At 41.0% G+C, this 16071-nt stretch overlaps 1 protein-coding gene across 1 annotated transcript; it reads left to right on the forward strand.

The window, feature by feature from the left end:
• Nucleotides 1-965: 965 nt before the first annotated feature.
• Nucleotides 966-15420, forward strand: sec14l1 (SEC14-like lipid binding 1). The gene is made up of 10 exons (XM_076997307.1): nt 966-1027; nt 4314-4464; nt 4727-4858; nt 5758-5884; nt 13404-13570; nt 14051-14121; nt 14228-14399; nt 14777-14911; nt 15031-15156; nt 15310-15420. Exons 1-10 carry the CDS (start codon nt 966-968, stop codon nt 15418-15420), a joined length of 1254 nt encoding a protein of 417 aa, XP_076853422.1.
• Nucleotides 15421-16071: the final 651 nt, after the last annotated feature.

Consider the following 16071-nt stretch of genomic DNA (forward strand, 5'->3'; position numbering starts at 1 on the left):
CGACTGCTTTGATGTCAACCCATATTCCACACAAGCTGTAGGCTATTTAGTTACAGCTCTAACAAGCTGTAGGCTATTTGTTTCAGATTATAAAAAATTGTATATCTTATCTTCAATAGTGCAATAGCACTTGTAAGTGTGTATAATTTTCTTCTAGTTTATTTTTTATACGAGATGTTTATCTTATTTTATCATTTTTAGGTAATTTTATATTATGCACATTATTTTCCCGTGTTTAATGCTCCCTCTCGTTATCTTTATAATGTAAACTCTGTTGCAGTAACAATACAGATATTCCCAGGAGTCATAATAAAAGGCTATATCATCATTCTATGAGTAGATTCGAGTAGTTGAATGTTACTTGATTCTCAGATTGTTGTATACATGTATTGGTGTTTTGGATCTAAAGGAATGTTTTATATGCATTGTTGGCATTTTCAGCATAAGAGGTTTCAGAAAGTTATGTATTCACGTTTTGTTTATATATTTCATTTCTTCATTTTTCACTAAATATGTTCTCTCACATTTGTTTACAAGTGTACAAGCTAAAAGTATATGTAGGGCAAATTTGAGTACCACCAGCAACCACTGATAGTTGAGTAGAATTTGCGAAACTGGGCTCAATCCAACCACTGTGATATTTGTCACATGACCCATCCAAGCACTGTGAGATTTGTCACATGACACATCCAAGCACTGTGAGATTTGTCACATGACACATCCAAGCACTACGAGATGCCTCATGACACAGCCACAAGCGTGAGATACCACATGACACATATGAAATGTCAACAAATATGAAATGTCACATGTCCAACGAACATGAAATGTCACATGACCAATCTAAGTCCTGTGAGATATGTCACATGATACATCTCTGCTGTGGAGCAGAAGGCCAGGGGACCTGATCAAATGTTTTCTTCCTGTCCCTCACGGTAGAACTCACCAGGGTGGGAACAGTAACCATGGTTCAGACGTATCAGTCACCAGTGAGGGTCTACAAATACCCCTTTGAACTCATAATGGCAGTAAGTCAGTAAGAGTGAGTGTGTGTTTGATCATGCCAGTGCAGTGCATCACGGGTAATCTACGCCAGCATCCAGTTCTGCAGAATAGGTTTCAACTTCATGATCCATAAAACGATTTTCTTCAGGGAAAATGGAGCCACACAGTGAAGTGTGATTTCCAAAATAGCCGAATGCTATCTGGTGTGATTTAGAGTTGAGTGATAGGTGTTATTCTCCTGAACACCAGCTGGTGGGACCTGATAATACTGATAAGAACACATCCACTTGGCACAGCTCCCAAGACACCACTATGGCACCAGGCCATTTCACAACACCGACCTGTTCTCAGAAACCAGCCCACTCCGCGGTACCGCTCTAACACTGACCTGTTCCCCGATGCCCGTTTCACCACCAAATCGGACATTAACTGGACTTCTATCCCACTCATATTTGTTATCCTGGCATTTTGTAGAGTTATGGAATCATATTTTGCACAGAATAAAGTGTCCAATATAGTGGAGACTTTATCCCAAATGTTTGTTTTGTTTTATAACAAATGGCTGAGCTTGTTCCTTTGTGGTCTTTACTCAAGTGATCATTCTTATAGTCTGATATTTTAAAGCAGTTTTATTTCTACATTGACCTCAAAATGAATCCCGTGGCTTCCTTCAAAGCAAATAACTTACGTAGCAAATTTGTCAATTATTTTCAGAAAATGGGCGTTATCTGTAATGCGTCTAATTTATAATGGGTCTTAAGCAGAAGAGCTTTGTTTTGAGATGGTGGTGTCCATCCTGCCTTGGCCTAGGCATTAGTGCCTCATCATTGCAGCTAAATTAATTCCTGATGCAATTAAGTGACAGTGTACATTCATTGATCTGCACAAGACATTATTTCCCTTGGCAGGAGAATGCTAACGATTTTTCAGCTGGGCTGTGTAATTGTGAACTGACTTTTCAGATTCACAGAAAGAATAATTTGGCATCATGGTCTAGCCAGGGTCTAGGGTCTATACTGTCTGAAACAGATGATGGTGTCACTGTGACACTGAATCAGCATGCGTGAAGTCCTCTCTCATTATTACTGTGCTTACACAGGGTCTCTCAGCCTCGGTCCAGATCGTGTTTCTGTTCTATTCCTGCTCACAATTGAGCCAAAAACTTACAGCTTTGTTACCCTCATTTACACTGCTACAATCATGCTGGCAGGTGTGGGGAGTGGGGAGTGTGAGGATTGTACTGGGGTGATGTGGATATCCTGGGGAGTGTGGGGATTGTACTGGGGTGATGTGGATATCCTGGGGAGTGTGGGGGTTGTACTGGGGTGATGTGGATATCCTGGGGAGTGTGGGGATTGTACTGGGGTGATGTGGATATCCTGGGGAGTGTGGGGATTGTACTGGGGTGATGTGGATATCCTGGGGAGTGTGGGGGTTGTACTGGGGTGATGTGGATATCCTGGGGGATGTGGGGGTTGTACTGGGGTGATGTGGATATCCTGGGGAGTGTGAGGATTGTACTGGGGTGATGTGGATATCCTGGGGAGTGTGGGGGTTGTACTGGGGTGATGTGGATATCCTGGGGAGTGTGGGGATTGTACTGGGGTGATGTGGATATCCTGGGGAGTGTGGGGATTGTACTGGGGTGATGTGGATATCCTGGGGAGTGTGGGGATTGTACTGGGGTGATGTGGATATCCTGGGGAGTGTGGGGATTGTACTGGGGTGATGTGGATATCCTGGGGAGTGTGGGGATTGTACTGGGGTGATGTGGATATCCTGGGGAGTGTGGGGATTGTACTGGGGTGATGTGGATATCCTGGGGAGTGTGGGGATTGTACTGGGGTGATGTGGATATCCTGGGGAGTGTGAGGATTGTACTGGGGTGATGTGGATATCCTGGGGAGTGTGGGGATTGTACTGGGGTGATGTGGATATCCTGGGGAGTGTGGGGATTGTACTGGGGTGATGTGGATATCCTGGGGAGTGTGGGGATTGTACTGGGGTGATGTGGATATCCTGGGGAGTGTGGGGGTTGTACTGGGGTGATGTGGATATCCTGGGGGATGTGGGGGTTGTAGTGGGGTGATGTAGATATCCTGGGGAGTGTGGGGATTGTACTGGGGTGATGTGGATATCCTGGGGGATGTGGGGGTTGTACTGGGGTGATGTGGATATCCTGGGGAGTGTGGGGATTGTACTGGGGTGATGTGGATATCCTGGGGGATGTGGGGGTTGTAGTGGGGTGATGTAGATATCCCGGGGGCTGTGAGGATTGGATGCCCTTGGCTGTGATTCCTCTTTCACCTCATAAGATACTAGTTATTATATCATATATAAAACCTATTTTGTATAAAATGATATAAATTATAGATAATTTAATATTACATATTATAGATTAAATAAGAATTAAAAAAAAGAATCTAAATAAAACCAACTCCTAAAGGAAAAACCCAGACTTGAGCAATTAATCATTTAGAAACTGCCCTATAGTGCAAATGTTTTCATCACCATAGATTAGTAATGAATCCTTCCATTTCAAGATTACCATTTCTTAGCAGACCAAGCTGGACCACAGTAGCATTATGTGTGAATGGGGGGATTTTAATGTGTGAGTGCATCAGTGTTTGGACCTGAATTTTAAAACAGACACTTTGCTGACCTCCTTGCAACCAGCATAAATCAAATCAAGCCAAACATAATAAACTCTCAGTAATCAGTAATTACTGAACTAGCTCACTGATGCTGTTCTTTTCTACCTCAAACTCAGTTATGTAATATAATATAATGGCATCGTAATTAGATCCACAGGTACTCATGTGTTTTGACACCGTAGCCCCACAATAGCTGTTGTGTTGCTATAGCACTCAGAACTGCATCACCTTAGTAGACACCTGTAACTGTGTCTGTGACCAGCACTCAGCACAGCAAACCTTCTACACCAATGGAGCTTCTTATGTGACCAGAAAATATTCAACATTACGCACAACCCCTTCAACAGGCAGCCAGCACAACTCAGACACTGTTGTTTAGTGGAGGACTCTGGGTAAATATTGACAGCAACGGTGTGTGTAATTGCTTTGCTAAAATGAGCTCTAGAAAATAAAGATCAAACTGCTGGTGGTTTATTGAGGTGATGGACTTCTTTTGCTTTCAACGCCTTTACAGATTTATTTTTTTATTGTTTAGTCTGCTGACCGGAGACCAAACGCCCTGACATTACAAACATTTTGTGTCTGGCTGTTATATGCTCCCTATGACCGGAGATTCCCAAAATGTCCACACTTCCATATTCCACTCCACATCCATGTCTATAAGAGGAGATTCCTAACTTGTCCACTCATCCCCATTTTCACGCACAGTGAGATCATCAGTGAAATATATAGTGAGGATGGTGCGACCCATGTCATCGAGCGCAGGTGCACGCTCAACGTGGATGCCCCTCGCCTACTGAACAGGGTAATTCACCTTCACAGCCCCCTGGGCTCCACGTGCTGCAAATAAGACAAAATAATATACAAGTTCACTAGTACAGATGGAAACTCCATCTGATGCGTTTGTACAGCAGGCGGTGATTTTAAGGTATGGGATTCAGTTTTGAATTGTTGTGCTTAACTGTCAGTTATAGGACATTCTCAGTCAAATGAGCTCTGTTAAGACTGTGAATTGTACCTTGCACTCATACTGACCAGCTGATACTAGGCTTTGTACACATCTACAGATAGCGGGGGTGGACTGTCTGTACTTTGTGCGGAATAACACCCTGGATCAGAGGCGGAGAACGCTGCACATTGAGGCCCATAATGAGACCTTCACCAGCCGCGTGTCTGTTACAGAGCACTGCAGCTACACGGTCAGCTAACATGAACTCTTTATACCACTTTATCAAGACATTGGTATGATTCATTTATTCAGAGCTCATGTCTCTGGCTCAGACCTCAGCAAACCAAACCCTTTCAGACTGAACTCCACTCCACTCTACTCTGATCAACATGTTAGTTCATGCAGTGATGATGACCTAATTCATGTTGCAGAGCTGCACTACAACAGATAACCTATCATCACAGTTGATGCAGTCACAAAGAATCACAATTTCACAGCTGCACAGTATGTTCGTTTGTGCAATGTGTGTAACGCCAGTGGAATTGTAGAGCTACAAGGGGTCGTGTGCAAATACAGAGTTGAACGAGGTTGATCCATAATCCAAGTCTTAAGTACAGTCCAGGGTCATATTATGTGGTAAGTCCAAAACAGAAATGTAACCAGCCCACAAAGGCATGAGGTCAGAAAGGAAACACAAGAAAACATGACAAAAAATGAGAACATGCAACTAGAGCTTGTGAAATAACAGGACAAAAAAAACACACAGACTGGGTTAAGGAAACATACAGAGCTGTAGTAACATCTCAGGATCACAACTGGAAAAAATGACGAGATGTTGGAGTTACAGATGGAAAGAACACAAAATCAAAACATGAGCATGTTGAATACCAAAACAAACAGAGGAGGAGCTCAACAGAACATGACAGACTGACAGGTGGGGGTGGAGCTAAACATGACAATGTGTGTAATAATATTTTACATTTTAACTTTAAACCTAGATCTGCACATGCGACCCTGATTTTCTCAGAGTCCTGTCCATAATAACATCGTTTAGGTCAGACCTCCATTAGAGCAGTTCTCACAACACACGTGGATGATACAGAGCTTTGCTCTTGGACTCACCTGTCATTGTGCCCTACCCCACCACAGGTGCACCCAGAGAATGAGGGCTGGACGTGTTTCGAGCAGAATGCCAGCATGGACATGAAGTCCTTCTTTCGCTTTGAAAGCCCAGCAGAGAAGATCGCCATGAGCAATGCCGGCCCTGACCAATGTGGTGCCCTAGGCGAGATTTTGGTTGGTGCCCCCTGCATCATCAATCATCAGGTTGATTGTATCACTATTAGAGAAACAAATAAAAAGCAAATGACTTAAATACTACCAACAAGCAATAAATATAAAGGTGTTGCACAAAAAATATTTTAAAACTATTTTACATAACGTAGTGCAGAGAACAAATTTTAAATATTAATAATAAATAAAAATATAAGTAATAAAATAATCAGGGCAATTTGCCTTCTGCAACATTATTATTTCAAAAATGCATCTGCAATGAACAGAGGAGCATATGTGTGTTTTAATATATATTTATTTTAAAACTTGCTGAGCTACACTAATAATAGCATCTACTAGGATTGGGCAGTATGATGACAGTATTGTAAAATTGTGGCAGTATATTACCCACGTGACGTGATGCAACGTGCCAAATCTGTACTTTGAAAAATGGGGCATTTAAGACATTTTGCACATCCATTAAAACGATCTGTGGGCGGGGTCAGCAGTTGATGCTCACTGATTGGTTATGGAGTGGCGGTTTTCACTAAGATCATATAGAGGGGGAAAAGCCACAATGACAATTGAGTGTTAGTTGTGAGTCAAGCGAACTAATTTCAAAGAAAAACACAACAGCTACAGATTGGCAACATTTTGGATTTGTTTCAAATAAAAATCAGAGACCATTGGAGCACGCCCCCACGATTCTTATTCGATATGATTGGTTGATAAAACTGCCAATCTATCTATCTTTTACCTAGAAACAGCAGTGTGAAATATTCTGATTGGTTGATTTTTAATTTAAGCACTAAGTTTTTTTTTTTTTCCAGCACAAGCACGAAAAGTGAATTTGAAAGTCAATTTATAGGAAAAATACAAATTATTGGTGAAGCGTTATTAACATATATTACATATAATAGATAAAGCATCATTTTTTTAGAGTTTTAGAGTTTATTTCGGTTTTTAGAGAAACATGTACATATATACGTACACATACGTATAAACATATGTATAAACATTTATGTATACCAATTCATTTACATGAAAGAAAAAGAAAGTAAAATAATATTTAATAAATAATAATGGTTATAATAGTGAAAATAATGATAACAATAACCGAAAAAGGTATAGTCTGAAGCATTAGCTTATATTGACTACCCTTTTTAATCAAATATATATATTTTTTCCAATTGTTATTAATAATACACTTTGCTCATCTCCAGAACAATCATACATTACTATTAAAAAGCAATAACAAGTTATACATATATAAAATTATTTCTCTTTATTATAAGTTTCTATTACCTTATTTTTAAGCATGTTTTTAAATTTGACAAGTGAACAGGACATTTTTATGTCCTTGTCACAACTATTCCACAAGTTTACACCTTTGACCGATATACATCTACTTTTTGCATTAGTTCTTACTCTTATTTTTTTAAACATACCAGTTTCCCTGAGTTCATATGTAGTCACTTTAGTTTCAAACAATTTCTGAATATTGGTCGGAAGCATATTTTTTTGTGCTTTGTACAGTATCAAAGCTGTATGGAGGTCAACTAGGTCACTGAATTTTAAAGTTTTTAAATTAATAAATAGTTTGTTTGTTGATTCATGATAATTGGATCGATTTATAATTCTTATAGCTTTCTTCTGTAACATGAATATTGGTTTAGTGTTGGTTTTATAGGCGTTTCCCCATATCTCCACACAGTAGGTCATGTATGGTATTATGAAAGAACAATATAGCAAATAGAGTGATGATTGATTTAAAATATCTTTAGTTTTATGTAATATTGCAATAGTTTTAGCCATTTTTGTTTTTACATAGTTTATGTGTTGTTTCCAGCATAATTTGTGATCTATTATAACACCTAGAAATTTGTTTTCATATGTCCTCTCTATATTAACATCATCAATCCTAATTTTTATATTATTCTTGATTTGTCTATTGCCAAATACTATAAAATTAGTTTTACTCAAATTCAGTGACAATTTGTTCATATCAAACCATTTTTTAAACTCTTTTAATTCCCGTTCCACTGTATTCAGAAGTTGTTCTAAACTTTGCCCAGAGCAATATAAATTGGTATCATCGGCAAATAAGACACAGTTCATACATTCAGATACTTTACAGATGTCATTTATGTACAATATAAACAGTTTTGGTCCTAGTACTGATCCTTGCGGAACCCCACATGTGATCTTCAATAGATCAGATTGAATATTGCTTATTTGTACATATTGATGTCTATCTTCTAGGTAACTTTTGAGCCATGAATATGCTAGTCCTCTAATCCCATATCTCTCCAGTTTATTCATGAGTAATTCATGATCTATAGTGTCAAAAGCCTTCCTTAGGTCTATAAACACCCCAACAGTATACTCCCTATTATCTATTGCAGTGGAAATCTCCTCTACCAGTTGCATCACTGCCATCGAGGTGGACCTATTTGCTCTAAATCCGTATTGATTATCACTTAGTAATCTGTGTTTATTTATAAAATTATCAAGTCTGTCTACAAATAATTTTTCTAAAATCTTGGAGAACTGAGGGAGCAAAGAAACAGGTCTATAGTTGGAGAGCTTGTGTCTGTCTCCATTTTTATATATAGGTATGATTTTAGCTGTTTTCATTTCATTGGGAAAAATACCTGTCTTAAAAGATTGGTTGCAAATATGTGTAATTGGTTTTACTGTGCATTCTATAGTATCTTTTATCAAAGACATATCAATGTCAGTCGAATCAGTGGATTTTTTGTTTTTGAATTTATTTACAATATCCAAAATTTCCTTTTCCTCAGTTCCCCTAACAAAGATGGAGTGAGTTGTTTTGTTGATATTTTTACCTATTTCTTCTGTATTTCTTGTTTTCTCAATCGCTTTTCCTAAAGTGGGCCCAACATTCACAAAATAATGATTAAATTCATTTACAATTTCTTTTATTTCATTTATACTTGTGTTGTCATCTTTTAAAATGTAGTCTATATTGTCTTCTCTTCCTCGTCCATTTTTAATAATGCTGTTTAGAACACTCCAAGTCTGTTGAGTGTTGCTCTTATACCTTTCTAACAGTTTCTGGTAATGTTCCTTTTTGCTAAATCTCATCACACTTATTAATTTATTTTTATATATTTTATATTTTATCTCTGCTTCTTTTGTTCTTACTTTTAAAAATTTCTTATATAATACATTTTTCTTTCTACATGCATTAGCAATCCCCTTCGTAATCCAAGGTTTGTTAGCATTTTTAGTCCTTTGTGTTAGTTTTTTTAATGGACAGTTTTTTTCATATAACATAATAAAAGTAGACAAAAATGCCTGATATGCTTTGTTTGGATCATGATTTGCATAAACCTCTGTCCAGTTTTGTTGCATTAGGTCAATTTTAAGAGCAGTGATAGCTTTTGGAGTTCTGTGTCTTTTCACTTTATTGATACTCGGCCTGTGTTTATTTTGTACATCAACTAAGTTTTGAAAAATTGCAAAAACCGGTAGGTGATCACTTATGTCATTTATGAGCAGTCCCCCAACTATTGCACTATCAATCTTGTTAGTGAATATGTTATCGATTAATGTAGCAGAATATGTTGTTATTCTAGTTGGTTTTATTATCACCGGAAATAAATTGTAGCTGTACATTGTATTGATAAAATCCGTCGTTCCTTTGTGTCCATTTGGGTTTAACAAGTCAATATTGAAGTCTCCACATACAATCTGTACCTTGTTGTTGTTTGCTCTGTCAAGCACTTCCGCTAATTTATCTTTAAATGCATTGATGCAAACCCCTGGTGCTTTATACACGCAACTAATTAATATATTTTTAGATTGTTTTACATTAATTTCTATTGTTATATATTCCAATATATTATCTATAGCCTTTGACATATTTTTAACCAAATGGCATCTTAATTTTTTATCAACATACAGAGCAACACCTCCCCCAGGTTTATTATTTCGATTTACTGAAAACATCTCATAACCTTCGAGTCTTACTTCAGAGGATTTCTCATTATCAAGCCATGTCTCTGATACAGCAATGACCTGAAACTTGTTTAATTTATTCAGTAAATCTTGTATTTTGGTGTGGTTTTTGTAGAGGCTTCTACTATTTATATGTATTACTGATAAAGCATCTTCCATATTTACCTTATTATTGAGTTGTTCTTCAGTATAATATTCACAATTGTTGGTGATGTTTTTGAAAAAGTGCTGTTCAGGGTCAATGTTATTTCCGAATTCGTATATTTTGTGTTCCGTATGGTTAAATGTTTTAAAGTTGCATTTTCCAAAGTTCTTAGACCGGCTGTCTAATTGATCATCCCCCCAGTCCTCATTATAATCTATGAGTTCATCATCCTCAATGTCTCTGTATGGGAATAAATATTCTTCGTTTGGATTAGTCATTTAGTATTGTTATTTTATCCAGAAAGCAAATTTCACCGATTTATAATTTTAAATTGTAAATTTTATCATCATCTGTATGGTTTTAAATCTTCTGGTTCTTTTATCATAATTACTTTTGCTTCTTCAGGTGTTCCATTCAGTCGTATCATGACTTTGCAGTTCCTAGTCCAGGTTGACTGTATTTTGTTTTGTTTTCGGAGAATGCGTGCTTGCCTTGCTATGTCTGCATTCTTTTTTGTAAGATGTTCATTGATGTAGACTCCAGTCCCTTTCAGCTTCTTTGCCTGTCGTAGAAGTTCTGTTTTGTGTTTCCTATTCACGAATCGAACCACTATGGTAGGCTTTGCTTTGCTATCTTTTCGAGGCAGGGTGTGGCAAGCTGAGATGTTACTGCTTTGCATGTTTATGTCTTTGCTTTCCAGAAACTGAATAACTTGCCTTTCCAGAGTATTTAGTTCCTCTGTTGAGACATCCTCACCATTTTTGCGTCCAGCTGTACTTGCATAAGTTCTATGTTTGGTTTCAAGTCCACTTATAATTAAGTCATCCATCCTGGTATACTGTTCAAGATCATCAATTCTCCGTTCTAGTCCTCCAATTAGTTTGTCTTTTTCTTTAACTAATATCTTTAGTTGTTTGACTTCATCCATTAGATCCAGTAGCCTATTCTGTTGCTTAACTACTTTGCTCAGTTCTTCTGACATGTAGTTCAAAGATTTTTTTATTTCCTCCAGCTCTTCTTCGTATATGTTATTGGCTTTTTTGGGTGGCATTTTGCTAACTTTTTTCTTGTTACTGTGAATAATAGACAGTTTAGCTTACCAGCATTTAATGCAGTCCTGTAGAGCGTGAATGGCTTACGGCCTAGCGTGAACATACAGTCTGGTAGCAGCGTTGTTAGCGCAACGGCCTAGTGGCGTCCCGCACCTCCGTAACGGCCCCGGTACTCCGTGTAGCCTGGTGGTAGTGTTGTTAGCGTAGCTGCCCAGTCACAGCGTCCGTAGCGTATCGCCCCCACTACTCCGTGTAGCCTGTTGTCAGCGTTAGTAGCGCAGCGGCCCAGCGTTGGTAGCGTATCGGGCCCGCTACTCTGTGTAGCCTGGTGACAGCGTTAGTAGCGCAGCGGTCCAGCGTTAATAGCGTATCGGTCCCGCTACTCTGTGTAGCCTGGTGACAGCGTTAGTAGCGCAGCGGTCCAGCGTTAATAGCGTATCGGCCCCGCTACTCCGTGTAGCCTGGTGTCAGCCGTGTAGCCTGGTGTTTTTAAGATCAATTAACCTTCAGAGAAGGCGCTGAAGTCCTTGACGCTTCGCCAATGGTATAGTGTTAATTCACCACATATTACCATTATATTACCTGTTTTTTTGCCACATTTCTTCCTCCACTTTTCTCCTTTTTCTACCCTGGGCACCAGAGGACTTTTGCCTTTTTGACATCTTTACGGTGAGATGTCTGTCACTCTGTGATGTCTTTTTCCCCCATAGAGAAACTAACGAGGTGCGCAGAGCGCGCGGGGGAGGGCGGGTTGGCGCACGGGTGATAGGTGTCATGTGTTGTTATTATAATAATTATTAATTTGACTAATATTATAAAAAAATGAAATTATGATTATGTGGACTTTGCTTGTTTTCACATTTATTAATTGTTCATAAAAATAAAAAAAGCGCATGCACGCGAGTGCCCCCCTGGACAGACGGCGCCCCTAGGATTTGCCTATATTGCCTAATGGAAGGGCCGGCCCTGGCCATGAGGCAGTATGCCGCAAGTATTAAGAAAGTGTGTGTGCGCTTGATTCTGCCATCTGATCCTAATTACAATGTTAGAATGTTAGTGATGTGGAACAGACATCCTGTAGAATCTCTGGTGAGGATTAATGTAATCAGGGTGTTTACTGGTCTGCTAATTGTTCAAGGCAGCATGTTGACACAGCACTTCCTGTTCAGGCAGTCCTTGTTATACTGCATGATTGTATTTTGATTTCATGATGTGACTGAATATGTATATACCCTATACCCCCCATACTCAAATAGCGGCCCGCTATCTATTTCTGGCCCGCGAGCTGTTTTGAAAAGTGTTTTTTTTTAGGAATCTTTTTTTTCAATCACGCTATCCGCTCTTATTTTGAAATCGCGCACCGCGATCTCAAGACACTGCCGGGGATTGCAACAACAAACACGTAGCAGACGCCCAAATGCATTCGCCAATCCCCGTCTACAGTTTACGTTCGCCACCCCCCCGTCTACAGTTTACGTAGACGTACCCTGTACTATACCCTACCCTGTACCCCACACTATACCCTACCCTGTACCCCACCCTGTACCCTACCCTATACCCTACCCTGTATCACACCCTGTACCCTACCCTGTACCCCACACTATACCCCATTCTGTACCCTACCCTATACCCTACCCTGTACCCCACACTATACCCTACCCTGTACCCCACACTGTACCCTACCCTGTACCCCACCCTATATCCTACCCTGTACCCCACCATATACCCTGCCCTGTACCCCACACTATACCCTACCCTGTACCCTACCCTGTACCCCACCCTATACCCTACCCTGTACCCCACACTATACCCTACCCTGTACCCCACACTATACCCTACCCTGTACCCCACACTATACCCTACCCTGTACCCCACACTATACCCCACCCTGTGCCCTACCCTATACCCCACACTATACCCTACCCTATACCCCACCCTGTACCCCACCCTACACCCTACCCTGTACCCACCCTATACCCTACCCTGTACCCCACCATATACCCTAACCTGTACCCCACCCTATCCTGTATCACACCGTATACCTTACCCTGTACCCTACCCTATACCCTACCATGTTCCCCACACTATACCCCACCCTATACCTTACCCTGTACCCCACCCTATACCCTACCCTGTACCCCACCCTATACCCTACCCTGTACCCCACCCTATACCCTACCCTGTACCCCACCCTGTATCCCACCCTATACCCTACCCTGTACCCCACCATATACCCCACCCTATACCCTACCCTGTATCACACCCTATACCTTACCCTGTACCCTACCCTATACCCTACCATGTTCCCCACACTATACCCCACCCTGTACCCCACACTATAGCCTACCCTGTACCCCACCCTATACCTTACCCTGTACCCACCATATACCCTACCCTGTACCCCACCCTATACCCTACCCTGTACCCCACCCTATACCCCACCCTTTACCCCGCCCTATACCCCACCCTATACCCAACCCTGTACCCCACCCTATACCCTACCCCAGGGGTGCCCACAAGTTTTCAGCTTGCGAGCTAATTATAAGATGACCAAGTCAGAAATATCTACCTATTTACTTTCTAGCAGCGTGGGTCGATCATTGACGGGGGGGCTGGGGGTGGCGGCGATGTGTGTCGATTGTTGACGGGTGGGTGTGGCGGCAATGTATGTCGATCTTTGATGGGGGGTGCGCGTGTGTCAAACTCTAGACGTCAGATTGGCTACCATGTATGTCAATCAAAACACGACCGTCACTCCATTCGTGTAGACCACACGTCTGGCCCACACTAGTCTGAACCACACGTCTGGCCCACGCTAGTCTAGACCACACGTCTGGCCCACGCTAGTCTAGACCACATGTCTGGTCCACACACTAGTCTAAACCATACGTCTGGCTCATGATAGTTTAAACCACATGTGTGGCCTACACTAGTCTAGACCACAAACATTAGCATGGGCTAACCATCCCAGTCTGCCTTCCTCCACCAGGTGCTGTCCATCAATGAAGAGGGTCTCAGACGCTGTGAGCAGAACACAACCGTCTTCAGTAGACCAGTCAGGTAATAATCCAAAGGTGGTGTGCATATAGCCCCGTGCAGTGGGGTGTGTGACCTGTGTGTGTGTGTGTGTGTGTGTGTGTGTGTGTGTGTGTGTTATTTTGGCCAGTTGTTGGACCTGTCTGGTGGATCTGGAGAGCCAGAACATGAGACATCTGTGGAGGCCTGTAATCAAAGCACTGCTCAGAATCATAGAGGTTGTGGGGGCAAACTACCCAGAGACGTTGGGCCTCCTGCTTTTAGTGAGGGCACCTCGGGTCTTCCCCGTGCTCTGGACACTGGTTAGGAAACACACATCACACACACACACGAACATGCATGTACACACACATACACACACATCACACATCAAGAGAGGAGAGAGGCTGAGATACACAGCATGCGTGTGTGTGTACATATACACCAGCCACATGAACATGAGTCATGTACTTTGATCAAGTGAGTGCTGACTTGTTTTCTCCTCACTGACTCATGTTAGATGTCACCGTGTGTCAACCCAAGATCATGGAGATATTTGGGAGATTGTGTTTTCAACCCTGTATGTGAGATATTATTAGTTTGTCTAATTTGGGCTTCTGCAAATGCCATGAAAGTGTCGCAGCCATTGAACGTCTCTTTCTCTTGTGAAACACCATCCTGTCATGTTGACTGTTTCCAGATCAGCCCCTTCATAGCTGAGAACACACATAAGAAATTCCTCATCTATGTTGGTAAATACTATCATGGGTCAGAAGGTCTGGTGGACTACATCAGCAGAGACTTCATCCCAGACTTCCTTGGGGGCGACTGTCCGGTGAGTCCCACAATGAAGAGCCTTATGCTTATCCTTATGCTACATTGGATGCTGTGTTGTGTTGCTCTGTGCTGGATGCTGTGCTGTTCTGTGTGCTGTGAGCTGTATCTCTGATGTAGTGTGCGGTTCTGGATGGTGGCTCGGTTCTCAAATCTCTTTACCTGGACGTGGAGAGTGAGGAACTCCAAATCTGCTCTGACACCATATACAAAACTGCTATTGTGTTCAGAGGAGCACCACAGAAGGTGACTCCCCAGCACAACTGCACATGTGTTCCATGTTGGCGCCACCTGCTGGTGCTTTGCAGTGATACAGTCAGAACCAGTCACATCCTGACCTTTGGGAAGCAAAGCTCTTTGTTTGCATTTTTTATACTGCTTATTCTGTTTTCTCTTCAGTTACTGATTGAAATCACTGAGCCATCTACTGTCATCACGTGGGACTTTGATGTGTACAAAGGAGACTCATTCACATACATTTACCTAGAAGCAGAGTCATTTGGTCACTGACACTTTACACAAGGAAGCTGGTACTGACACATAATTATCACTAGATGGCGTCTTTTGCACAAAAGGCAGAACAAAAGGCAGATTGGGCTGCCCAAACCAAAAAAATTATAATGTTGATATTTGTAATGAACTATAAGAAAGTATTACGACTACATTATGTTTTAGGGTTGAGTGTCTGTTTTTGTCTGTTGTTTTTTTTTTTTTTTCCTGCTGCAATTTCTGGTTTATGCGAAATCATTCATCCAGAATATTGGTTTAGTGTGGTCTCGTGGTTAGTTTATTATTTAGATTTACACATTTGTATTATTCTCTTGGCATGCATGTCACTATTATCATGTTCATATTGCACACCACTGACCCCGCCCCCACAGACCCACTGACCCCACCCCCCGTTGCATATCATTAGCATCTATCGTCTTGCTAATGCAGCACAGTTTGTTGGAACCCGAACATCTACAAGCATGTTCAGTACTCAAAATAGCTAACATATAACCTGCAGACCGAGCCAAGGCAAGTTTATTTGTATATTTTTTCACTCTTCTAGATGTATAATTAGACTTTAAATGTTACACCATTTCAAATTCGATCGAAGACACAGCAGCTTACATGTCAACAGTCTAAAAGCCTAAACGTGCATGTTAAACAGAGGAC

This window comes from Brachyhypopomus gauderio, chromosome 2 (genome assembly GCF_052324685.1).
Source record: "Brachyhypopomus gauderio isolate BG-103 chromosome 2, BGAUD_0.2, whole genome shotgun sequence".
Taxonomy (NCBI): Eukaryota; Metazoa; Chordata; class Actinopteri; order Gymnotiformes; family Hypopomidae; genus Brachyhypopomus; species Brachyhypopomus gauderio.